This window comes from Salvelinus alpinus, chromosome 5 (genome assembly GCF_045679555.1).
Source record: "Salvelinus alpinus chromosome 5, SLU_Salpinus.1, whole genome shotgun sequence".
Lineage (NCBI taxonomy): Eukaryota > Metazoa > Chordata > Actinopteri > Salmoniformes > Salmonidae > Salvelinus > Salvelinus alpinus.
This window is the reverse complement of record NC_092090.1, coordinates 13,512,452-13,539,583: the sequence shown is the minus strand read 5'-3', so window position 1 is coordinate 13,539,583 and position 27,132 is coordinate 13,512,452. Positions and strand designations below refer to the sequence as shown.

Below are 27,132 nucleotides of genomic sequence, written 5' to 3'. Positions count from 1 at the left end.
ACCATAAGGTTGTTAGGAGGTTTCTATAGTCTGTAACATGGTAACTCACCATAAGGTTGTTAGGAGGTTTCTATAGTCTGTAACATGGTAACTCACCATAAGGTTGTTAGGAGGTTTCTATAGTCTGTAACATGGTAACTCACCATAAGGTTGTTAGGAGGTTTCTATAGTCTGTAACATGGTAACTCACCATAAGGTTGATAGGAGGTTTCTATAGTCTGTAACATGGTAACTCACCATAAGGTTGATAGGAGGTTTCTATAGTCTGTAACATGGTAACTCACCATAAGGTTGTTAGGAGGTTTCTATAGTCTGTAACATGGTAACTCACCATCAGGTTGTTGGGAGCAGGTCTCTCTTTAGGGAGTCTCTTCATGCTGAACAGAGAAAACAGCACAGTTTTATCACAACGTTGTTTAAACAGAGACATTTTCGAAGGTAAGACTATTTCATTTTTTGGTTCATTAGTTATATTTTTCTAAAAGTAATTTCCTAATGAGCATTTGTTCCTAATGAGCATCCAAGGACATTACTGACAAACCTGACAGGCCTAATTGCCAGATTGTCCCAATGGTACTTTTGTTACACTATGAGCCCCACGCAGTGCAAATGGTATGGCTAGTACAATTTGACAATAAAATGTGTGGACAACCATATTCCTCCTCGATGTTGTGTGTGTGTGTGTGTGTGTGTGTGTGTGTGTGTGTGTGTGTGTGTGTGTGTGCGCGTGCTGGCCTACTATCATTTGAACAATAAAGCCGATCAACACCATGTTCATCAGCACCACTCTAACCACCAGCGCCAGCTCACACTAAGTACCCAAACAGTCATTGACCCTGTGTGAGGACCCTGCCAGTCCTGAGAATGAGGAGTGGAGATTCGTCAGGGCGACCTACATAGGGGACTGTGAAGGATTAGTGTGTGGTTCTAGAGAGGCCCGTCTGGAGCTAACCGAGTTACTGTGTGATGAATCACAGCAGGCAGGGACCAGGGACAGGACAGGGACCTCTAAGAATAGCCTGGGAGGTGGCAGTGCCAACCTGGTGCCAGGGCTGGGGCGGGCATGGAGAAGAGAAACAGAGACCTGGCCTGTTTGAGTAAATAAGGCATAGAGATAGGTAAACAACAGCTGGCGCTGTGTAGACACACTTACAAGGACATACACATGCAGAAACATGCACACTGTTATGGTCCTGCTTTTGGCCGGTAGGTCAGTCCATTGGGTGTGTTCCCCCTGCTGTGTGTGTGTATTTGTGAGAGCATTTGGCTAACAGGGGGCCAACAGACCACGAGAGACATGGTCAGTGTAAATATTGTGCTGTGCTGCTACAGTAAAGAAACAAATCAGAGAGTTAATTTGTCCTTCAGGAGAGCCTGGTATACTGGGATAAGGCCTGTCCTTGTTATCCTGTCTCTGCTAGCTGCCCCATTACCACCCAACACCATTATCAGACATAGGAGAGTGGAGGGCACTACAGTGACAATGCATGTCCTACACGAGTCATCAAGTTCAAAAATACAGCCTACTAAATTCATACGAACGATTGCAATTAGTGTAGTAAAGAAGACGGATTTAAACATTTAAAAAAATGGTTGAGGTCTGGTCTTTGGCAAATTAAATGCATTCTATCCAATTGTTTAACTTAATTTTTAAACATATTGAGTCTGTTGATGTATTAGGTTTCTGTTTCTAGGTTTATTTCTGTTCAGCTGAAACCAACACATCAAAAGGCTGATATACGAGAGAGAGATAAGTGTCGTCTCACCTGGCTATTTTAAGATGAATGCACCAACTGTAAGTCACTGTGGATAAGATCATCTGTTAAATGACAAATATAAAAAAAACAAAATGTGACTCACCACTGTGTGATGAAGTGGACAAAGTTCTGGCTGAACTGACCCACAGGAAGAACAGGAGGGTCCTGGGAGAAACACAGGGACACAACTGAACAACGTAGACCACTCAGTGTAACAGGGAAGCTGGGAAAAAATAATCTCACAATGTGATTTCAAATCTGTCACTAAAAGCTAAACCCATTTCTTAATGTTGTTAAAGAGATCCACTTTGACAAACATTACTAATCAACATATGAATAACTTGAAATATAACCTAAATGAGAGATTAATTACACAAATCTAAAAATCCCAATTCTTCACAATCACTGTGTCTAGATCTGTATCCACTGGTTAAGAATACAAAACCACAATTCTTCACAATCACTGTGTCTAGATCTGTATCCACTGGTTAATAATACAAAACCACAATTCGGAGAAACCCCAAACCCTGAACTACATAGAATTCTAGTTATTAAAACACATTTTGCTGAGAAAGGCCGACCTTGAAAAAGAGGGTATTTCTAAACGCTGAGATACATTGTCCCGTCTTCTTAGTAAAGAGGTAGCTGCACCTGAACCCCACCTATTGTTGGACGAGCACAATGGAGTCAAGGAAAAGAATCTCCTTTAGGAATCAGCGAGGGGGGTCGGCGAGCACAAGTGTGAGCGGCACCGGTCATCTCCGTTCCGATAAAAATATTAAAGGAGATTTCGCCATGAAAGATGAAACATTTTACAACTGTCATTTATTTGACATGAATGCCCTCTAAAGTCTATATTTTAAAGTATATTTTACTTGGCAATGGCACGGTATACAATGTGTTTGAGGCATGAATACAAATGAAAACTTTATTATAAAGGTATTTTGTTACAGTTTGATAGTCAAACACTATAAGAATCAATTTGAGAACTTTTTCACCCTGCTGTGCACTCAACAACCACAGTCAACAATCACAGTCAACAACCACAGTCAACTACCACAGTCAACTACCACAGCCAACTACCATAATGAACATTGTAGTGAGACAGTCAACTACCATAATGAACATTGTAGTGAGAGACAGTCAACAACCATAATGAACATTGTAGTGAGAGACAGTCAACTACCATAATGAACATTGTAGTGAGAGACAGTCAACAACCATAATGAACATTGTAGTGAGAGACAGTCAACAACCATAATGAACATTGTAGTGAGACAGTCAACAACCATAATGAACATTGTAGTGAGAGACAGTCAACTACCATAATGAACATTGTAGTGAGAGACAGTCAACTACCATAATGAACATTGTAGTGAGAGACAGTCAACTACCATAATGAACATTGTAGTGAGACAGTCAACAACCATAATGAACATTGTAGTGAGAGACAGTCAACAACCATAATGAACATTGTAGTGAGAGACAGTCAACTACCATAATGAACATTGTAGTGAGAGACAGTCAACAACCATAATGAACATTGTAGTGAGAGACAGTCAACAACCATAATGAACATTGTAGTGAGACAGTCAACAACCATAATGAACATTGTAGTGAGAGACAGTCAACAACCATAATGAACATTGTAGTGAGACAGTCAACAACCATAATGAACATTGTAGTGAGAGACAGTCAACTACCATAATGAACATTGTAGTGAGAGACAGTCAACAACCATAATGAACATTGTAGTGTGAGACAGTCAACTACCATAATGAACATTGTAGTGAGAGACAGTCAACTACCATAATGAACATTGTAGTGAGACAGTCAACAACCATAATGAACATTGTAGTGAGAGACAGTCAACTACCATAATGAACATTGTAGTGAGAGACAGTCAACAACCATAATGAACATTGTAGTGAGACAGTCAACAACCATAATGAACATTGTAGTGAGAGACAGTCAACAACCATAATGAACATTGTAGTGAGACAGTCAACAACCATAATGAACATTGTAGTGTGAGACAGTCAACTACCATAATGAACATTGTAGTGAGAGACAGTCAACTACCATAATGAACATTGTAGTGAGAGACAGTCAACTACCATAATGAACATTGTAGTGAGAGACAGTCAACTACCATAATGAACATTGTAGTGAGACAGTCAACAACCATAATGAACATTGTAGTGAGACAGTCAACAACCATAATGAACATTGTAGTGAGAGACAGTCAACTACCATAATGAACATTGTAGTGAGACAGTCAACAACCATAATGAACATTGTAGTGAGAGACAGTCAACTACCATAATGAACATTGTAGTGAGACAGTCAACTACCATAATGAACATTGTAGTGAGAGACAGTCAACTACCATAATGAACATTGTAGTGAGAGACAGTCAACTACCATAATGAACATTGTAGTGAGAGACAGTCAACTACCATCATGAACATTGTAGTGAGACAGTCCACTACCATCATGAACATTGTAGTGAGACAGTCCACTACCATAATGAACATTGTAGTGAGACAGTCAACTACCATAATGAACATTGTAGTGAGACAGTCAACTACCATAATGAACATTGTAGTGAGACAGTCAACTGCCATAATGAACATTGTAGTGAGACAGTCAACTGCCATAATGAACATTGTAGTGAGACAGTCAACTGCCATAATGAACATTGTAGTGAGACAGTCAACTGCCATAATGAACATTGTAGTGAGACAGTCAACTGCCATAATGAACATTGTAGTGAGACAGTCAACTACCATAATGAACATTGTAGTGAGACAGTCAACTACCATAATGAACATTGTAGTGAGAGACAGTCAACTACCATAATGAACATTGTAGTGAGAGACAGTCAACAACCATAATGAACATTGTAGTGAGAGACAGTCAACAACCATAATGAACATTGTAGTGAGACAGTCAACAACCATAATGAACATTGTAGTGAGACAGTCAACAACCATAATGAACATTGTAGTGAGAGACAGTCAACAACCATAATGAACATTGTAGTGTGAGACAGTCAACTACCATAATGAACATTGTAGTGAGAGACAGTCAACTACCATAATGAACATTGTAGTGAGAGACAGTCAACTACCATAATGAACATTGTAGTGAGAGACAGTCAACAACCATAATGAACATTGTAGTGAGAGACAGTCAACAACCATAATGAACATTGTAGTGAGACAGTCAACTACCATAATGAACATTGTAGTGAGAGACAGTCAACTACCATAATGAACATTGTAGTGAGAGACAGTCAACTACCATAATGAACATTGTAGTGAGACAGTCAACAACCATAATGAACATTGTAGTGAGAGACAGTCAACTACCATAATGAACATTGTAGTGAGACAGTCAACTACCATAATGAACATTGTAGTGAGACAGTCAACTACCATAATGAACATTGTAGTGAGACAGTCAACAACCATAATGAACATTGTAGTGAGAGACAGTCAACTACCATAATGAACATTGTAGTGAGACAGTCAACAACCATAATGAACATTGTAGTGAGACAGTCAACAACCATAATGAACATTGTAGTGAGACAGTCAACAACCATAATGAACATTGTAGTGAGAGACAGTCAACTACCATAATGAACATTGTAGTGAGAGACAGTCAACTACCATAATGAACATTGTAGTGAGACAGTCAACAACCATAATGAACATTGTAGTGAGAGACAGTCAACTACCATAATGAACATTGTAGTGAGAGACAGTCAACAACCATAATGAACATCGTAGTGAGACAGTCAACAATTGATTGGAGATTGGAGAGACCGAGGGAGATGGAGAGACCGGGGGGAGATGGAGAGACCGGGGGGAGATGGAGAGACCGGGGGGAGATGGAGAGACCGGGGGGAGATGGAGAGACCGGGGGAGATGGAGAGACCGGGGGGAGATGGAGAGACCGGGGGAGATGGAGAGACCGGGGGGAGATGGGGAGACCGAGGGAGATGGAGAGATCGGGGGGAGGATGGAGAGACCGGGGGGAGATGGAGAGAGAGACATAAAGAAAGTGTGGTAGAGGAGAATTGAGGCTAAAGGGCAGCAACCCAAACCTCTTCAGCCAACAGAATGAAGACATTTAAACTGTCAAGTCAACTGGCTTTAAGCAGCACTCCTACATGTGAGTTGCAAAATAAACATTTCTAAGAGCCAGAAATCAGAATGTGGTTTTATTACGATCCCAGTATCGTCTGAATCAGAATATAAGGAGGTACATTTCCTTTCTTAAGGGCCAAGTACAACTTCTTCAGTCTCCTCTTCTTCACCATGCTGTCTGAACGTGTGTGTGTGTGTGTGTGTGTGAATGTGTGGGTATTTCATGTGAATGTGTGTGGAGAGCACAGGCCAGGCCCAGTAGATGTTGTCCAGTAGATGTTGGCCTCCCTCCCTCTCTCTATAGCTCCTCCCTCTCCCCTCCATAGCTCCTCCCTCCCCCCTCCATAGCTCTTCCCTCTCCCCTCCCTCCATAGCTCTGCCCTCCCCATCCCTCCCTCCATAGCTCCTCCCTCCCCCGTGCATAGCTCCTCCCTCCCTCACCCCTCCCTCCATAGCTCCTCCCTCACCCCCCCTCCATAGCTCCTCCCTCATCTCTCCCTCCATAGCTCCTCCCTCACCCCCCCCTCATAGCTCCTCCCTCATCCCTCTCCATAGCTCCTCCCTCTTCCCCCCCTCCATAGCCCCTCCTTCATAGCTCCTCCCTCATCTCTCCCTCTATAGCTCCTCTCTCCCTAGCTCCTCCCTCACCCCTCCCTCCATAGCTCCTCCCTCATCCTTCCATCACGCTCTAGGTAGGGTTCTGACTCAATCAACACTGTATCTCTCTCCTATCGACATCAGACTGCACACACCATTCTAAGGGTTGATGGAGGGTGGAATGGAATACTGTGTGGTTTCTAGAGTAGTGGACAGATGAATTCAGGATGTGAATTGAAATTCAAATGGAAATGACCCATCTATGAGAATTTATTACGATATGATTTTTCACACAATGAAGCTCATCCTGTTGTTCTCTATGCTTTCTAGTGTGCCAAAAGTCTTTATGGAGAAAACAGGGTGAAAAGGGAATTGGAGAGCGGAGAGGAAATCTATCTGTTGACAGGAAGTTGCCATGTGACGCACTCCGTAGAGAAATGGTCCTTCAAATTCGGAGGCTATGCTACATGACTGCTCTGCTAGCGCTGACTGGTATATGTTCCGGGACTCCGCCGATAGCGTCAACGAGCTAATCACCTCCACTACCGGCTTCATTAGGAAGTGCATTGTGGACGTTGGGCTATCGCACACAGGGCTATCGCAGCCCACCCCGAGGCTATGGCTGAGGACACAAACAAGTACAGGAAGTCCTGCTACGACGTCTGCAGAGCCATCAAACAATCAAAAGGACAATATACTGTAGGAACAAGCTGGAATCCTATTATACAAGCTCTGATGCCCTCTGCATGTGGTAGGGGCTACAGTCCATTACGGATTACAAAAGAAGACCCAGACGTGATCTGCCCAACGATGCCTCTACCAGATCAACTCAATGGATTTTATGCACACGTCGATAAAAACAACAGCGAGCCGTGCATGAGGGCCCCCGCCAGCCCAGAGGACTGGGTGGTCTCGCTCTCCGAGGCCGATGTGAGTAAGGTCTTGAAATCAGGTCAACACTCACAAGGCTGCGGGGCCAGACGGTATTCCAGGGCATGCTCTCAGAGCATGCTCAGAACAGCTGGCAGGCATATTCACAGTCATTTTCAACCTCTCCTTGCCACCGTGTGTAATCGTCACATCTCATACTAACCACCATCATTCCTGTTCTCAAGTACTCTAAGGCTGCCTGCCACAATGACTACAGCCCTGTAGCACTCACATCTGTAATCAGGAAGTCCTTTGAAAGGACGGTTATGGCACATATCAACTCCATCCTCCCAGACACCCTAGACCCACTCCAATTTGCATACTGCCCCAAACAGATCCATATACGATACAATCTCAATTGCACTCCACACTGCCCTCACCCACCTAGATAAGAGGAATACCTATGTGAGATCGCTATTCATTGCCTACAGCTCAGAGTTCAACACCATAGTCCCCTCCGGGGACTGAACACCTCTCTCTGCAACTGGATTCTGGACTCCCTGACGGGCTGACCCCAGGTGGTGGGGGTAGGCAACATCACCTACGCCAAACTGACCTTCAACACGGGGGCCCCACAGGGGTGTGTGCTTAGTACGACTCCAACACTATAAACAAGTTTGCTGACAACACAATGGTGGTAGGCCTGATCACTGGCGACGATGAGACAGCCTACAGGGAGGAGGTCAGTGACCTGGCATTGTGTTACCAGGACAACAACCTCTCCCTCAACGTCAGTAAGGACGAGGAGCTGATTGTGGACTACAGAAGGTGGGGGGGGGGGTTGAGCATGGCCCCATCCACATCGACGGGAGGCATATTCACAGGGCTGTAGTGGAGCGGGTCGAGAGCTTTAAGTTCCTTGGTTTCCGAATCACTAAGGACTTCAATTGGTCCACCCACACCCACCCACACACAACAGAGCCTCTTCCCCCTCAGGAGGCTGAACAGATTTGGAATGGGCCCTCAAATTCTAGAGCTGCACCATTGAGAGCATCTTGACTGGCTGTATCCCTGCTTGGTATTGCAACTGCACCGCCCTCGATTGCATGGTTCTACAGAGTGTGGGGCCGGGCAGCCAAGTACATCACTGGGGCCGAGCTCCCTGCCATCCAGGACCTCTATACAAGATGGTGTGAAAGGAAGGCCTGGAAAACTGTTAAAGACTCCAGCCATCTAAGCCATAGACTGTTCTCTCTGCTTCCGCATGGCAAGCGGTACCAAAGCATCAAGTCTGACACCAACAGGCTCCTAAACAGCTTCAATCCCCAAGCCATAAGACTGCTAAACAGCTTCAATCCCCAAGCCATAAGACTCCTAAACAGCTTCAATCCCCAAGCCATAAGACTGCTAAACAGCTTCAATCCCCAAGCCATAAGACTCCTAAACAGCTTCAATCCCCAAGCCATAAGACTGCTAAACAGCTTCAATCCCCAAGCCATAAGACTGCTAAACAGCTTCAATCCCCAAGCCATAAGACTGTTAAACAGCTTCAATCCCCAAGCCATAAGACTGCTAAACAGCTTCAATCCCCAAGCCATAAGACTCCTAAACAGCTTCAATCCCCAAGCCATAAGACTGTTAAACAGCTTCAATCCCCAAGCCATAAGACTCCTAAACAGCTTCAATCCCCAAGCCATAAGACTGTTAAACAGCTTCAATCCCCAAGCCATAAGACTGCTAAACAGCTTCAATCCCCAAGCCATAAGACTCCTAAACAGCTTCAATCCCCAAGCCATAAGACTGCTAAACAGCTTCAATCCCCAAGCCATCAGACTGCTAAACAGCTTCAATCCCCAAGCCATCAGACTCCTAAACAGCTTCAATCCCCAAGCCATAAGACTGCTAAACAGCTTCAATCCCCAAGCCATAAGACTGCTAAATAGCTTCAATCCCCAAGCCATAAGACTGCTAAACAGCTTCAATCCCCAAGCCATAAGACTGCTAAACAGCTTCAATCCCCAAGCCATAAGACTCCTAAACAGCTTCAATCCCCAAGCCATAAGACTGCTAAATAGCTTCAATCCCCAAGCCATAAGACTGCTAAACAGCTTCAATCCCCAAGCCATAAGACTGCTAAACAGCTTCAATCCCCAAGCCATAAGACTCCTAAACAGCTTCAATCCCCAAGCCATAAGACTGCTAAACAGCTTCAATCCCCAAGCCATAAGACTGCTAAACAGCTTCAATCCCCAAGCCATAAGACTGCTAAACAGCTTCAATCCCCAAGCCATAAGACTGCTAAACAGCTTCAATCCCCAAGCCATAAGACTGCTAAACAGCTTCAATCCCCAAGCCATAAGACTGCTAAACAGCTTCAATCCCCAAGCCATAAGACTGCTAAACAGCTTCAATCCCCAAGCCATAAGACTGCTAAACAGCTTCAATCCCCAAGCCATAAGACTGCTAAACAGCTTCAATCCCCAAGCCATAAGACTGCTAAACAGCTTCAATCCCCAAGCCATAAGACTGCTAAACAGCTTCAATCCCCAAGCCATAAGACTCATTAAACAGCTTCAATCCCCAAGCCATAAGACTGCTAAACAGCTTCAATCCCCAAGCCATAAGACTGCTAAACAGCTTCAATCCCCAAGCCATCAGACTGCTAAACACCTTCAATCCCCAAGCCATAAGACTGCTAAATAGCTAACAAAATGGCTACACAGACTTTCTGACTCTGCACACACACAGGACTCTACAAACTAACTCACATTCCAACACGCACACACTTAATACTAACTTTACACACACTTCCACACAATCATCATGTACACTGCTGCTACTCTGTTTATCATAGATCCTAGTCACCTTACCCCTATACATATCTACCTCTATCACTCCAGTATCCCTGCACATTGTAAATATGGTATTGGCACTGACCCTGGAACTGTCCCTGTATATAACTACTGACCCTGGAACTGACCCTGTAAATAGCTACTGACACTGGAACTGACCCTGTATATAGCTACTGACCCTGGAACTGACCCTGTATATAGCTACTGACCCTGGAACTGTCCCTGGATATAACTACTGACCCTGGAACTGTCACTGTAAATAGCTACTGACCCTGGAACTGACCCTGTATATAGCTACTGTCCCTGGAACTGACCCTGTATATAGCTACTGACCCTGGAACTGACCCTGTATATAGCTACTGACCCTGGAACTGTCCCTGTATATAGCTACTGACCCTGGAACTGTCCCTGCATAAAGCTCCTGACCCTGGAACTGTCCCTGTATATACAGTTGAAGTCGGAACTTTACATACACCTAAGCCAAATAAATTTTAACTCAGTTTCACAATTCCTGACATTTAATCCCAGTAAAATTTCCCAGTCTTAGGTCAGTTAGGATCACCACTTTATTTTAAGAATATGAAATGTCAGAATAATAGTAGAGAGAATGATTTATTTCATCTTTTATTTCTTTCATCACATTCCCAGTGGGTCAGAAGTTTACATACACTCAATTCGTATTTGGTAGCATTGCCTTTATATTGTTTAACTTGGGTCAAACGTTTCAGGTAGCCTTCCACAAGCTTCCCACAATAAGTTGGGTGAGTTTTGGCCCATTTCTCCTGACAGAGCTGGTGTAACTGAATCAGGTTTGTAGGCCTCCTTGCTCGCACACGCTTTTTCAGTTCTGCCCACAAATTTTCTATGGGATTGAGGTCAGGGCTTTGTGATGGTCACTCCAATAACTTGACTTTGTTGTCCTTAAGCCATTTTGCCAGAACTTTGGAAGTAAGCTTGGCGTCATTATTCATTAGGAAAACCCATTTGCGACCAAGCTTTAACTTCCTAACTGATGTCTTGAGATGTTGCTTCAATATATCCACATAATTATCCTTCCTCATGATGCCATCTATTTTGTGAAGTGAACCAGTCCCTCCTGCAGCAAAGCACCCCCACAACAGGATACTGCCACCCCCGTGCTTCACGGTTGGGATGGTGTTCTTCGGCTTGCAAGCATCCCCCTTTTTCCTCCAAACATAACGATGGTCATTATGGCCAAACAGTTCTATTTTTGTTTCATCAGACCAGAGGACATTTCTCCAAAAAGTACTATCTTTGTCCCCATGTGCAGTTACAAACCGTAGTCTGGCTTTTTTATGGCAGTTTTGGAGCAGTGGCTGCTTCCTTGCTGAGCGGCCTTTCAGGTTATGTCGATATAGGACTCGTTTTACTGTGGATATAGATACTTTTGTACCGGTTTCCTCCAGCATCTTCACAAGGTCCTTTGCTGTTGTTCTGGGATTGATTTGCACTTTTCGCACCAAAGTACGTTCATCTCTAGGAGACAGAACGCGTCTCCTTCCTGAGCGGTATAACGGCTGTGTGGTTCCATGGTGTTTATACTCGCGTACTATTGTTTGTACAGATGAACATGGTACCTACAGGCGTTTGGAAATTGCTCCCAAGGATGAACCAGACTTGTGGTGGTCTACAATTCTTTTCTGAGGTCTTGGCTGATTCCTTTTGATTTTCCTATGATGTCAAGCATAGAGGCACTGAGTTTGAAGTTAGGCCTTGAAATACATCAACAAATACACCTCCAATTGACTCAAATTATGTCCAGTAGCCTATCAGAAGCTTCTAAAGGCATGACATAATTTTCTGGAATTTTCCAAGCCGTTTAAAGGCACAGTCAACTTAGTGTATGTAAACTTCTGACCCACTAGAATTGTGATACAGTGAATTAATTATAAGTGAAATAATCTGTCTGTAAACAATTGTTGGAAACATTACTTGTGTCATGCACAAAGTAGATGTCCTAACCAACTTGCCAAAACTATAGTTTGTTAAAAAGAAATTTGTGGAGTGGTTGAAAAACGAGTTTTAATGACTCCAACCTAAGTGTATGTAAACTTACGACTTCAACTGTAGCATCTGACCCTGGAACTGCCCCTGTATATAGCTACTGACCCTGGAACTGCCCCTGTATATAGCTACTGACCCTGGAACTGCCCCTGTATATAGCTACTGACCCTGGAACTGTTTCTCGTGTGTGTTTTTGGTTTACTTTATAGTACTACTGATATTGATGACTGCATTGTTGGGAAGGAACTCGCAAGAAAGTCTTTTCACTGTACTTGTGGACGTGACAATAAAACTTGAAACTTGAATGTCAAAATAATATCTGTAATGTGTGTTTGCGTGAGAGAGAGAAAAGGAAGCCTATAAATGGCCTAGTGACCAAATAAATGTGTAACAGCGCTTGAGCAGCTAGCTTCTTTTGGCTGTACGGCTCACTGGCATACTCAGCCCCCCAAAAAGGATGTTCAGTCAAAAAGGGGGAGTGAACTGCTTAAATTGATTCTATCGTAGTCCATGTGGGTTTTAATGACAGTATGAAGGGCAGCGCTGAACAGTTGAAACTGGACTTTAAAGAGCTGATTAACTCTCTGCTAGACACTAACAAAACACCCATCATATCTGGCCTTGTGGCCTCTCTGAATCATATCTGGCCCTGTGCCCTCTCTGAATCATATCTGGCCCTGTGCCCTCTCTGAATCATATCTGGCCCTGTGCCCTCTCTGACTCGTGGCATTGAACGCTTTAGCAGGATTCTTTCTCTTCACAACTGGCTACGTGATTATTGCAGCTCAATGGGTGTAACTTTTGTTGTCAATTTCAATACCTTTTGGAAACAAAACATGCTCTATAAGGAGGATGGGATCATTTGGGTTCCTGGATCCTTTCACAGCATTATAAGGCTGCGTTGAGACAATGACTTATCAATGACCCAAGCCCAGCTCAGTTAATCCCTACCATTGTGTCGCTGAGTCATCATAATGCTTTAGCAAATGTACATTATACCAGGGGCATTGGTAGACACAATGTAAGTAATGCCTCTGCTGATCCTACAGCTATTGTATGCAGCAATCATGTGTCTATGAACCAGAGTTATACTGTTAGCACTGAGGCGGTGTGCCCTAGTAGGAAGTCCACTGTGTGCAGCTCACCCTGCACTAAAATAAATAACATGAGAATATCTACTTCTGCCAAGCTAAGTAAAGCAATGAAAACAAGCAAGCATCCCAGAAAAGTGCTCAAAATAACCCAAGTTAACATATGTAGCTTACGAAATAAGGTTCATGAAATTAATAACTTGCTAGTAACAGATGATTCATATTCTGACTATCTCTGAAACTCACTTAGACAATACATTTGATGATACAGTGGTAGCAATACACGGTTATAACATGTACAGAAAAGACAGAAATGCCAGTGGTGGAGGTGTTGCTGTTAATATTCAGTACCACATTCCTGTAAAGATTAGAGAGGATCTCATGTTAAATACTGTTGAAGTAATATGTCTACAGGTTCATCTGCCTCACCTAAAGCCCATTCTGGTGGGAAGCTGCTATAGACCACCAAGTGCTAACAGTCAGTATCTGGATAACATGTGTGAAATGCTAGATAATGTATGTGACAGGTATATTTTCAGTGTGATTTATATTAAGCTGCCCACTTCAAACTGTAACCAGTGCCTGCAACCTGGTTCAGGTTATCAGTCAAACCTACCAGGGTAGTTACAAACAGCACAGGAATGAAATAATCAACATGTATTATTAATGCTGCAGAAATGTGCTTGAAGATCCATCGGATGTAGTGATATCAATATAGTAGCCATATCTAGGAAAACCAAACGTCCAAAGGCTGGGCCTAATATAGTGTATAAGAGGTCATAAAATAAGTTTTGTAGTGATTCCTATGTTGTTGATGTAAAGAATATCTGTTGGTCCATGGTGTGTAATGAGGAGCAAACAGACGTTGCACTTGACATATTTATGAAATTACTTATCCCAGTTACTAATAAGCATGCACCCATTAGGAAAATTACTGTAAAAACTGTTAAATCCCCGTGGATTGATGAGGAACTGAAAAATTGTATGGTTGAGAGGGATGAGGCAAAAGGAATGGTAAATAAGTCTGGCAGCACAACCGATTGGCAAACATACTGCAAATTGAGAAATCATGTGACTAAACTGAATAAAAATAACATGAAACTAAACTATGAAACAAAGATAAATGACAAAGAATGATAGTAAAAAGCTTTGAAGCACCTTCAATAAAATGTTGGGAAAAAAGCAAACTCAACTCCATCACTCATTGAAACAGATGGCTCATTCATCACAAAACCAACAGATATTTCCAACTACTTTTTTATTGGCAAGATTAGCAAACGTAGGCATAACATGCCAGTAACAACTGCTGACACTACACATCCAAGTATATCTGACCACATTACGAAAGACAATAATTGCATCTTTTTAATTCCGTAAAGCACGTGTGGAAGAAGTGAAAAAATTATTGTTGTCTATCAACAATTACAAGCCACCGGGGTCTCACAACTTAGATGGAAAATTAGTGAGGATAATAGTGGGCGATTTTGTCACATCTTAAATTTAAGCCTACTAGAAAGTGTGTGCCCCCAGGCTTGGAGGGAAGCAAAAGTTATTCCGCTACCTAAGAATAGTAAAGCCCCCTTTACTGGCTCAAAGAGCCAACCAATCAGCCCGTGACCAACCCTTAGTAAACCTTTGGGAAAAATTGTGTTTGACCAGATACAATGCTATTTTACAGTAAACAAATAGACAACATAACTTCAGCACGCATATAGGGAAGGCTATTCAACAAGCACAGCACTTACACAAAGAACTGATGATTGGCTGAGAGAAATTGATGATAAAATGATTGTGGGGGCTGTCTTGTTAGACTTCAGTGCAGCTTTTGACATTATTGATCATTATTTGCTGCTGGAGAAACGTATGTGTTATGGCTTTACACCCCCTGCTTTAATGTGGATAAAGAGTTACTTGTCTAACAGAACACAGAGGGTTCTTTAATGGAAGCCTCTCAAACATAATCCAGGTAGAATCAGGAATTCCCCAGGGCAGCTGTCTAGGCCCCTTACTTTTTTCAATCTTTACTAACAACATGCCACTGGCTTTGAGTAAAGCCAGTGTGTCTATGTATGCGTTTGACTCAACACTATACACGTCAGCTACTACAGTGACTGAAATGACTGCAACACTTAACAAAGAGCTGCAGTTAGTTTTAGAATGGGTGGCAAGGAATAAGTTAGTCCTAAATATCTCAAAACCAAAAGCATTGTATTTGGGACAAATCATTCACTAAACCCTAAACCTCAACTAAATCTTGTAATAAATAATGTGGAAATTGAGCAAGTTGAGGTGACTAAACTGCTTGGAGTAACCCTGGATTGTAAACTGTCATGGTCAAAACATATTGATACAACAGGTGCTAAGATGGGGAGAAGTCTGTCCATAATAAAGCGCCACTCTACGTTCTTAACAACACTATCAACAAGGCAGGTCCTACAGGCCCTAGTTGTCACACCTGGATTACTGTTCAGTCGTGTGGTCAGGTGCCACAAAGAGGGACTTGCAATTGGCTCAGAACAGAACAGCATGGCTAGCCTTTAGATGTACACAGAGAGCAAACATTAACAATATGCATGTCAATCTCTCCTGGCTCAAGAGGAGAAGAGATTGACTTCATCACTACTTATATTTGTGAGAGGTATTGACATGTTGAAAGCATCGAGCTGTCTGTCTAAACTACTGGCACACAGCTATGACACCCCATGCATACCCTACAAGACATGCCACCAGAGGTCTCTTCACAATCCCCAAGTCCAGAAGAGACTATGGGAGGTGCACAGTACTACATAGAGCCATGGCTACATGGAACTCTATTCCACATTAGGTAACTGATACAAGCAGTAGAATCAGATAAAAATACACATGATGGAACAGCGGGGACTGTGAAGCAACAAACATAGGCACACATGAAAACATATGCACTATACACACACGTACACATGGATTTAGTGTTGTAGATATGTGGTAGTGGAGTATGGGCCTGAGGGCACACACTTAGTGTGTTGCGAATTCTGTAACAAATGTATTTGAATGTTTTTGAAATTGTATAACTGCCTTAATGACATTATGAAGGGAAGAGTAGCTGCTGCCTTTGCTGCTGCTAATGGGGATCCATAATAAATAGCTGCTTTGCTGTTAAAATACCTCTGGGCAGCTGTCCCTATTCCTGACATATGGATCACAGAACCCAGAAAATGATGATACATGCACCTATTTGAACTAACAAAGGAATGGCTTATTCTAATATCACTCTACTTCCTGGTGCTGCTACTGCTTGGATGAGTAATATCTCTCTCATACACACACTACAGGCCAAATGCTTCAGTGGACACGCCGTTTAGAGAGAGAGCGAGCACCAAACTATTTTCCCTGCAGAGTTGTGCTGTGTTGCAAACGCTGACACACACACACACGAAACAAACATGAATGTGTTGTACAGTACACACACACCTGAAAATGCAGACACACACATGCACAAACACACACACACACACTCATGCATGTATTCATGGTCCCAGCTGAGGACGACAGCGGCAGACTTTGATGTATAGCGTTCTGAGATGAGCATGATGATGAAAGCCACGGTCCGTGTGTCTTCTCTCTGACCGCCGTTACATCCCCCCCACCACACACACACACACACACACACACACACACACACACACACACACACACACACACACACACACACACACACACACACACACACACACACACACACACACACACACACACACACACACACACACACCGAGCAGTAAATATACATTTCATTGGCCCAGCGTAATTATCAGGCAAAATGAGATCCGTAATTACAGGGCTAGGGAAATTAAAGCAGAGTTCTTGTTAGTGGAACGCTTTGCTTTGCTGCTCAACAAGTAGAAGAGACAAAGAGATTAATGAAAGAGAGGGACAGCAGGAGCGATGTGTGTATTCATGGAACTGGGAGATTGTCTCATTCTAGATTTGGTTTTGGAGAATCGAGGCCAAATGTCCTCGTCTGTCCTCCCAAACAGAGGTGAGTTATGTGTGTTTGAAGAGAGAGAGAGAGAGACAGAGAGGAGGGGATACATGAACAAAAGGTAGTCCAGTAAACTGGTTCAGTAACACACAATCATTTCCCAGCTAATTTCACCCTCTCACCTGAGCCCCAGACTCCCAGCAGTCCCATGGCAACGTGGCGCGGGTGTGTGTGAGTTGCAGCACTCCTGCTCTCCCCCGAACACACCTCCAGCTACAGCAATATCAATGATCCACTTAAGAGCCCCGTGTGTGTGTGTGTGTGTGTGTGTGTGTGTGTGTGTGTATCTAAATCATACAGAGACATTTTCAAATGAAGAGGGATACAGATGATGATAACCGGGGACCTTTGATCTCATGCAAATTAATACAAAAATATTTAAACTATAACTTCTACTGTAGACCTGGCTAGTCATAACTACTACTGTAGGCCTGGCTAGTCATAACTACTACTGTAGACCAGGCTAGTCATAACTACTACTGTAGACCTGGCTAGTCATAACTACTACTGTAGACCTGGCTAGTCATAACTACTACTGTAGACCAGGCTAGTCATAACTACTACTGTAGACCTGGCTAGTCATAACTACTACTGTAGGCCTGGCTAGTCATAACTACTACTGTAGGCCTGGCTAGTCATAACTACTACTGTAGACCTGGCTAGTCATAACTACTACTGTAGGCCTGGCTAGTCATAACTACTACTGTAGACCTGGCTAGTCATAACTACTACTGTAGACCTGGCTAGTCATAACTACTACTGTAGGCCTGGCTACAGTATTTGGTTGGCACTCAGACAAAATTCACTAGATTATCCTTTACTTCCTCCATATGCCTACTCATCCCTAGTTCTACAGGACCACATTTGCTCTTCATATGAGGGACGGCAAAGACTCCTCCGTCGAGCCCAGGTCACATAGATCCAGTCCAGCCCATCCCATCCCAGCCTGGCCCAGCCCATACCATCCCATTTCTAACCAATCCTAACCCAGCAGGTGGCAATTGAATCCTCCTGGCTCCACTACCTCCTACATGGGTCCCCAACCGTCCCACCCGCTCCCATTCCCAACCGTCCCACCCGCTCCCATTCCCAACCGTCCCACCCGCTCCCATTCCCAGCCGTCCCACCCGCTCCCATCCCCAGCCGTCCCACCCGCTCCCATCCCCAGCCGTCCCACCCGCTCCCATCCCCAGCCGTCCCACCCGCTCCCATCCCCAGCCGTCCCACCCGCTCCCATCCCCAGCCGTCCCACCCGCTCCCATTCCCAGCCGTCCCACCCGCTCCCATTCCCAACCGTCCCACCCGCTCCCATTCCCAACCGTCCCACCCGCTCCCATTCCCAACCGTCCCACCCGCTCCCATTCCCAACCGTCCCACCCGCTCCCATTCCCAACCGTCCCACCCGCTCCCATCCCCAACCGTCCCACCCGCTCCCATTCCCAACCGTCCCACCCGCTCCCATTCCCAGCCGTCCCACCCGCTCCCATTCCCAGCCGTCCCACCCGCTCCCATTCCCAGCCGTCCCACCCGCTCCCATTCCCAGCCGTCCCACCCGCTCCCATTCCCAACCGTCCCACCCGCTCCCATTCCCAACCGTCCCACCCGCTCCCATTCCCAACCGTCCCACCCGCTCCCATTCCCAACCGTCCCACCCGCTCCCATTCCCAGCCGTCCCACCCGCTCCCATTCCCACCCGCTCCCATTCCCAACCGTCCCACCCGCTCCCATTCCCAACCGACCCACCCGCTCCCATTCCCACCCGGGCCTCTTCCCTCATCACCTCATCTCCTCTCCTCATCACCTCTTCCCTCATCACCTCATCTCCTCATCACCTCTTCCCTCATTACCTCATCTCCTCTCCTCATCACCTCTTCCCTCATCACCTCATCTCCTCTCCTCATCACCTCTTCCCTCATCACCAAGTCCTTGGTCTGCTAGAATGGAGGGTGGTGCTAGCCCGAGAGCTCCCGCTACCCCTCTCTCGTTGCCAGGGGAGAGCGGCGAAGGGCGAGGGAGAAAATAGTTTGAGTGATGCCTTCGCCTTGGTGACTAATGAACAGTTCAGCCGGGTCAACCCATTACAACTGCAAGCGTTTAATTATTAATTACACCCAATCTATACTCTGTAAAGGACAAGCTTGGTATGTTTAATGTGTGGTTGGGGTGTGTAGGGCTGGGCTCTCTCCTGGCATTGTGTTATTAGCGCGTGTCAGTGAGGAGCCGAAGAGGAAAGGAGATTGGAGACAGAGAAAGGTCCCTTGTTTTAGGGGGAGAAATGTGCGTGCACATGCACACACACTGAAGAAAAACTACACTGAACAAAACATATAAACGTACAACATGTAAAGTGTTAGTCCCATGTTTCATGAGTTGAAATAAAAGATCATAGACATTTTCCATAACGCACAAGAAGCTTATTTCTCTTCATTTTGAGCACAACTGTGTTTATATCCCTGTAAGTGTGCATTTTTTCCTTTGCCAAGATAATCCATCCCCCCTGACAGGTGTGGCCTATCAAGAAGCATGATCATTACACAGGTGCACCTTCTGCTGGGGACAATAATAGACCACTCTAAAATGTGCAGTTTTGTCACATAACACAATGCCACATATGTCCCAAGCATTGAGGGAGTGTGTAATTGGCATGCTGACTGCAGGAATGTCCACCAGAGCTGTTGCCATAGAATTTAATGTTAATTTCTCTACCATAAGCCGCCTTCAACGTAATTTTAGATCATTTGGCAGTACGTCCAACAGGCCTCACACACACACACACACACACACGTGTAACCACGCCAAACCAGGGCCTCCACATCCAAACTATCAGAAACAGGGAAGCTCATCTGCGTACTTCGTCGACCTCACCAGGGTCTTAACCTGACTGCAGTACCACGTCGTAACCTATTTCACAAAATATCCTCGCTGTTGAAATATATAATTCTAGAAAGGATTGATATACTGCACTACATGTAGACTGAGGGGTCCACTGCCCTTGACCCTGGTGTGTGTGTGTGTGTGTGTGTGTGTGTGTGTGTGTGTGTGTGTGTGTGTGTGTGTGTAGGACAGGGAAGTGTGTCAAGGTTCTGGGAACATGTGTTGCTAAGAGTCAGAGGTCAAGGTTAATGCTACATATTGGATGGCCTGACACTCTCTGTGCTCCGTAGACTGGTCATGCTACATTACCCCTGCCCGGTGTGTGTGTCTGTGTCTGTGTCTGTGTGTGTGTGTGTGTGTGTGTGTGTGTGTGTGTGTGTGTGTATTAAAGCACTTGAGTGAGAACATCTGAGTGTGTCTCTATATTCACCTTATGTGGCAACAAGGGCGCGGCCATATTTGTTGCGATCAACATTCGGCACATTGACACACAAGCAAACCCAGGGAGGAGATGTGGTTAAATATGAATTACAATTGTCAAACTATTAAATATAGAAACCAATTCAACAGGGCACCATTGAAAAAGACGCCCGGCTGAAATGGGATTCCCTGTATGAATAAAGGTTCAATAAAAATGGTGTGTTTTCACATAGTATAAGCACTACGAAGCTAAAGTTAGCCTGTTAGCATTCCTATAGACTTAACATGGTGGGTTAGCTAGTTAGGTATGTGCAGGGTCCTGCCTTTTGGTCCAGGTCCGGAGGCCCTTTAACTGCTACTTCCTGCATTATCCACTAGTGTTGCTGCAGGCAGAACATCCTAGGAAATGTTCTGTAATTGACACAATGTCTCCAATCCAATCAATCATGTCTGTTTTGGCACGCGTGTGTTTTGGGGAATACTATTGGTCGTGATTCAACAGCGCTCTTTGCTTCACGCTGATGTTCTCTAACGGGGTCATCGGAAGTTGTACAACGGGTCAATTAGGGGCAGTTAAAATGGCAGGAAATGAAACCAAGCATGAACGTATAAAGAAAATAACAGAGAATTCAAGATCAGAGTATTGACTGAAATAAAAGAGGGCCAACACTCCGCTGGGATGCTCGTTGCAAATGTCAATAATATATTCTGCAAAACCTGCTACCTTAAGAGTACAAAATGCACAATAGACCGCCATCTGAAACAAGGTAACAAAAAGCTTGTAAAAGAGATCTTGCTGAAGAAGTAACAGCTGTTTGGGCTGATACAATGTAGTAAGCTGCCTCCCAGTATCTTCTATCCCTGGCCTGTGTGTGAGAAACTATAAATAGAAATCATTTTAAAACAACTAAAACTAAATAAAAAGCAATCAATTCAGGTCTGAAAACGAACTGAAACTGAACTTCAAATAAATATAAAATCAGAAAACGAATAGAAATAAAAACAAAACTATAATAACCTTTGAGAACGACTTGAGGCAGCAGTGTGTGTGTATCAATGTGTGTGTGTGTGTGTCTATGTGTGTGTGTGTGTGTCTATGTGTGTGTATCTATCAATGTGTGTGTGTGTCAATGTGTGTATCAATGTGTGTGTGTGTGTGTGTGTGTGTGTGTGTGTGTGTGTGTGTGTGTGTGTGTGTCTATCAATGTGTGTGTGTGTGTGTGTGTCTATCAATGTGTGTGTGTGTGTGTGTATCAATGTGTGTGTGTATCAATGTGTGTGTGTGTCTATCAATGTGTGTGTGTGTGTGTCTATCAATGTGTGTGTGTATCAATGTGTGTGTGTGTCTATCAATGTGTGTGTGTGTGTGTGTGTGTGTGTGTCTATCAATGTGTGTGCGCGTGTGTGTTTGTATCAATGTGAGTGTGTGTGTGTGTGCGTGCGTGCGTGTCTATCAATGTGTGTGTGTGTGTGTGTATATCAATGTGTGTGTGTGTCTATCAATGTGTGTTTGTGTGTATAGAATGGTTCAAGGCAGTAGTACGTGTATGTCTATCTGTGTGTGCATCTGTGATCTGCCTGTGTGTGTGTGTGTGTGTGTGTGTGTGTGTGTGTGTCTACAGAGCCGCTCAGGGTTGGTGCAGCCTGAGTGTGTGTGTGTGTGTGTGTGTGTGTGTGTGTGTGTGTGTGTGTGTGTGTGTGTGTGGAATGGCCCAAGGCGGTTGTGTGTGCGGGGCGGAGGGGGGTGAGCGAGCGCGAGCGAAGCCGTCTGAGCACTGTGCTTCATTAGGAAACAAAATATAAGCTTTCCACACCATTAGGAATGACTTTAGGAGAGAAAGCACATAAGACGCCGACTCACCTCATCAACGATGCATTGCAGTAACTGGAGAGGCTTGAACGGGGAGACAGAGAGGAGAGGAGAGAAGAAGAAAACTAAATAAGTATTAGTCTACATGCGACATTACGACAGTACGGTGGCAGAGAAAATCACTAATGTAATAAAAAGGTATTTACATTAATCAAATGCACCAGGCTCCGGCACAGCTATCGCCTCCTGAATGTTTCTATTATTCTATAATAGCATCTAATCTAATACTGGCAGTTAAGGCCCGCTGTATCATTTCATTGCAAAAAAAAAAAAAATAACGCAATTTGTGGGACGTTTCAAATGAGGGATCTACTCGAGAGTGAAACACTGCCGGGAGTGAAACACTGTCGTCCCACACGAAAAATACATAAAATCTCACCATTAAAGATCCTTGGTTTTTCTGAATCTGTAAAGGCAGACGAAGACAAGAAGAAGAGAGAGAGGCAATATGTAATTAGCATGTCATAATCAAAAGCACACACTTGGACACATTATGATCACTGGGAGAATATGATGGCATCCCCGGTGGGCATGTGTTAACACCATTTACATAATAAATAAATAATAACCAAACGTTAATAGTCTTGCTCTCATTTGGGGAGGTGGAAGAGATTCAGCAATGTTAATTTCCTCTTCCCTGCTACCCCCTCCAGGTTGTCTAAAGACTCAGGCTTGGAGAATGAATTGTGCATAATGTATATTTCAAATAGGAATCTGCAGGCTGAGCAAACATTTCCACTCAAACAGAGAAAAATAATTAAATGTTCTTAAAAAATAAAATAAAAAGGGTAGAGGCTAACATGGGGCTATGTCAGCTAAAACCAACAATTAACCATCTCTGGTGACAAGTATAGAGGGCTCAGTATAGACTATTTTGCCTTCATCCATCACCACTCCACAGAAAACAAACAGGTTCCAACACAACGTACGTGAAAGTCCAATGACCTGAAATGCCCGGCTTTGTTCATCAACAGTTTTAATTATTTTACTTCAGATATATATAAAAAAAAAAAACAGGCTTTGAAGTTTCTTTCATGAACAGAAAAGCTCAACACACAACACAAGAAACAGAGTTGTAGTCAGACAGTGAGAACGTTTTTAATGCATAGATAACAAGAGACCCAAGGTCTTCTGCTTTGAGCTAGATGGCCCATTATGTTTAGTCAATTACTTGCGTGTTTCGTAGGCTCTTTTGAAAATGCGTTAAAACTCTTATTGATTCATTCTCTCAATTAAATGACAGCTTTGCACTCGTGGTAAATATCAAGAGGCCCCTTCATGGCCTCTACACCTATTTTGCCTGATTCAGACACGTTATGGGCGACTACAGAAAACGAATTCATTCAGAAATAATTACTAAACAAAATTGCAAGCTGCTCAGGGGTTGAAATTGGATTGTGGAAGGCAAACTTATTCCAGTTCTATTTTGTCAAGAGTTTGTTATTTTCGTACAAGGTAATTCGATCTGGCGTCAACAAAGTGAGCCGTAACAATGCCGTCCAATCTTTCCATTTAACATAGTCATTGAACGATATAACTTGCTGATCTAATTTACACATCACAACGTAGTATATATTTGTCCTGGGGGTAATCAGCGCTTCATATGATGATTACAGTCTAACAATACATTAACCTTTCAATGAGTCCCTTGTTGTTTCTGATACAGAGTTGGTTTGAAAATGACTACCGTGGACAACAGACGGGAGAAGATTGAATCCTGCAGAGGAAAACAACGGTGTTCTGTGTTTCACATTCAGGTTAAAACAACTCGAATCACGAACACTCACCCCAAATAAGAGTAGAGGAAAAAATATGGATTTTTTAAAGTCTTGGTTTCAAAATGGACTCCAATACTTCTGAGGGAACAACATTTCAGAGGCAATGGATGGACACTCGAGGTCAACCCAACGCAACTCCCTCGTTTCATCACAGTCATCAATCACAACAGAATAGACAGACTTGGTTAGAAGCAATGGTATTCCTACTCAGTCATCATGTAGAAGTTGTTCTCACAGTCAGAGCTGCCGCACAGTCTACAGACAGGGAGACAGTACTGTATTGAAACACTCAATACTTCCATCGGTCTCCCATTTCTATAGATGTTAACAGCTGTGTTGATCTGAAGGCAGATGTTCCAGGGTTGAGGGGAGCAATAGCTAGAGCATCAAAAAGTACAAAACTTTCACAGACAGGGGTGAATGTGGCCTCTGCATAAAGCAGTCAACATTTTTGGAAAATGTGATACTTCCTCATATGAAAGTCCCCGTGTCACAACGCAATATGGGGATGGTGTCAAAAGAGTCTACATTACTCAATACTGGGGAGTGCAATCACTGATCTGTTAAATCCCTCTACAGTCTGTTTGACATTTTTATGTGATCCCTTCATAACAACACCATCAAACATATTTGAACTACTTCCTGTTCTTCTTCTTCTTCTTCTGCAGAACAATTTCAAATGGAGATGAGGAAAAGCAAAAAGGGCCCAAATCAATCAGGGGGGCGCTGCCCCGGCGGCTGTATACACATCACATCCAGTCTGCTGTCTTCAAAGACTTTCAGAGTCGTGAGAAAACTCCATTAACTCCTCACAACGAATGCAAATGGATCACAACATGGGGTGAGGAGGAATTAAAGAGGCCGTCTCTAATCAATGACAAACACAGGATGAAAACGCCATGGCGTGTGTTCTGTTATCGCCACCTCCGCCCCCACTGTTACTGTTAACCCATACTCCAGGCAACTCATATAGTACACACACACACACACACACACACACACACACACACACACACACACACACACACACACACACACACACACACACACACACACACACACACACACACACACACACACACACACACACACACACACACACACACACACACACACAAAATGGAAAGGGTGAGTACAGAGGCCCCCTTACAGCGTTACAACAGCTCTTTCCAAAAACAAAAAGCACCCCTCTGCCCTTCAAATCCACCCACATCCCACCCAAAACACTGACCCCATTCTCCCAAAACCACCTATCCTGAGCAAATCTCAGGTGCTTACAATTGATTCCATTCTCTCTATTTGTGTTTCTGCCACAGTCGGGTGGACCGTGGAGGGTGATGGCACAAGGGGCTTCTGCGCAGACAGCTGACAGCCCGGGCCCGAGGACGTTCGCCGGCTGCGCCTGGCGAGATGAAGCCGAGCGGCGCCCGGCCGCCACTCTACCCGTTCTACCAGGGCTCTGCTACAGCCTGCAGGTGAACTGTCTGTAACACCATATGGAGCAGGGAAATGAACAGAGAGATGAGGAGAACACTGGCAGCGGGAGATCTCCCTGGCGCACACACTGTCTATCGGTGTAGCTTTAAATTCCATATGTAGGGAAGATAGAAGGGGAGAGAGAGGATGGGAAAGCGAGAGCGGGGGAAACAGTAGGAGAGAGAGCGGGGGATACAGTGGAGAGAGCGTGAGAGAGGGGGGGGGAGCAGTGGAGAGTGAGAGAGAGAGTGGGTAAACAGTGGAGAGAGAGTGAGAGAGAGAGGGGGGGAGCAGTGGAGAGAGAGTGAGAGAGAGAGAGAGAGAGAGAGAGGTGGGGAAACAGTGAGAGAGAGAGTGGGGAAACAGTGAGAGAGAGAGAGAGAGAGAGAGAGAGGGGGGGAGACAGTGAGAGAGAGAGTGGGGGAAACAGTGAGAGAGAGAGAAGGGGGAAACAGTGAGAGCGAGGGGGGGGGACAGTGGAGAGAGAGAGAGAGGGGGAAACAGTGAAAGAGGGGGAGAGAGAGAGAGAGAGAGGGGGAAACAGTGAAAGAGGGGGAGAGAGAGAGAGAGAGAGAAGGGGGGAAACAGTGAGAGCGAGGGGGGGGGGACAGTGGAGAGAGAGAGAGAGGGGGGAAATAGTGAAAGAGGGGGAGAGAGAGAGAGAGGGGGAAACAGTGAAAGAGGGGGAGAGAGAGAGAGAGGGGGAAACAGTGGAAGAGGGGGAAGAAGAAATAAATTAATGGGGTGTGAAAACATTCAACGCTCCACCACTACGCCTATGGCTCCATTTGTAAAGAACAAGAAATAAGTTTGTCTTTTTTCTTCCTCTGGTTATTTAGGCTAATTTATGAATCAGATTCTGGTGGAAGTTAACAGGCAGACAGACTGCTATAGATTGGATTCAATATATTGGAGATATTAAAGTGTTACCAGAGGTCTCATGCCTATTAAAAAGAGACATGAAGATGCTGAGAATGACGCTCCCTTCCACACAAAATGGTGGATATGTAAATACCAGAGAAGAACAGACAAGCCCACATCTCTCCGCTTCTTATTCAAAAACCGTGTGTGTGTGTGTGTGTGTGTGTGTGTGTGTGTGTAACTGTGAGGCATTCATTATTGTATGTAATCATACAGTGTCTATTAACATGATAATGGCCATGTTAATAGACACTGCTGAAGATGAGAGTGGCAGCACTCCGAAATGAGACATGCCCGAGGCCACACACACAATAACCATGGAGACCTCATGTACGTCATCACAGCAGGATGAACACAGGGGGCACAAACACACGTTTGACTGGTCGCCTCAAAACAAGTTTAGTATTTCCCATGTCTCCAGGA

General features: G+C 44.3%; 1 protein-coding gene across 4 annotated transcripts in view; it reads right to left on the bottom strand.

Moving 5' to 3' along the window:
- Positions 1 to 27,132, bottom strand: part of map2k5 (mitogen-activated protein kinase kinase 5) — a 100,460-nt gene that overhangs the window by 17,047 nt on the left and 56,281 nt on the right. For 3 of the 4 annotated variants that reach the window (XM_071400667.1, XM_071400666.1, XM_071400664.1), the window contains 4 exons: positions 22,914 to 22,940; positions 22,526 to 22,558; positions 1,861 to 1,922; positions 332 to 377 (listed from right to left, as the gene is read on the bottom strand). In XM_071400667.1, coding sequence (XP_071256768.1) covers positions 332 to 377; positions 1,861 to 1,922; positions 22,526 to 22,558; positions 22,914 to 22,940 — 168 coding nt within the window. The remainder of the gene's footprint in view (positions 1 to 331; positions 378 to 1,860; positions 1,923 to 22,525; positions 22,559 to 22,913; positions 22,941 to 27,132) is intronic. The other variant, XM_071400665.1, reaches the window with a different exon arrangement.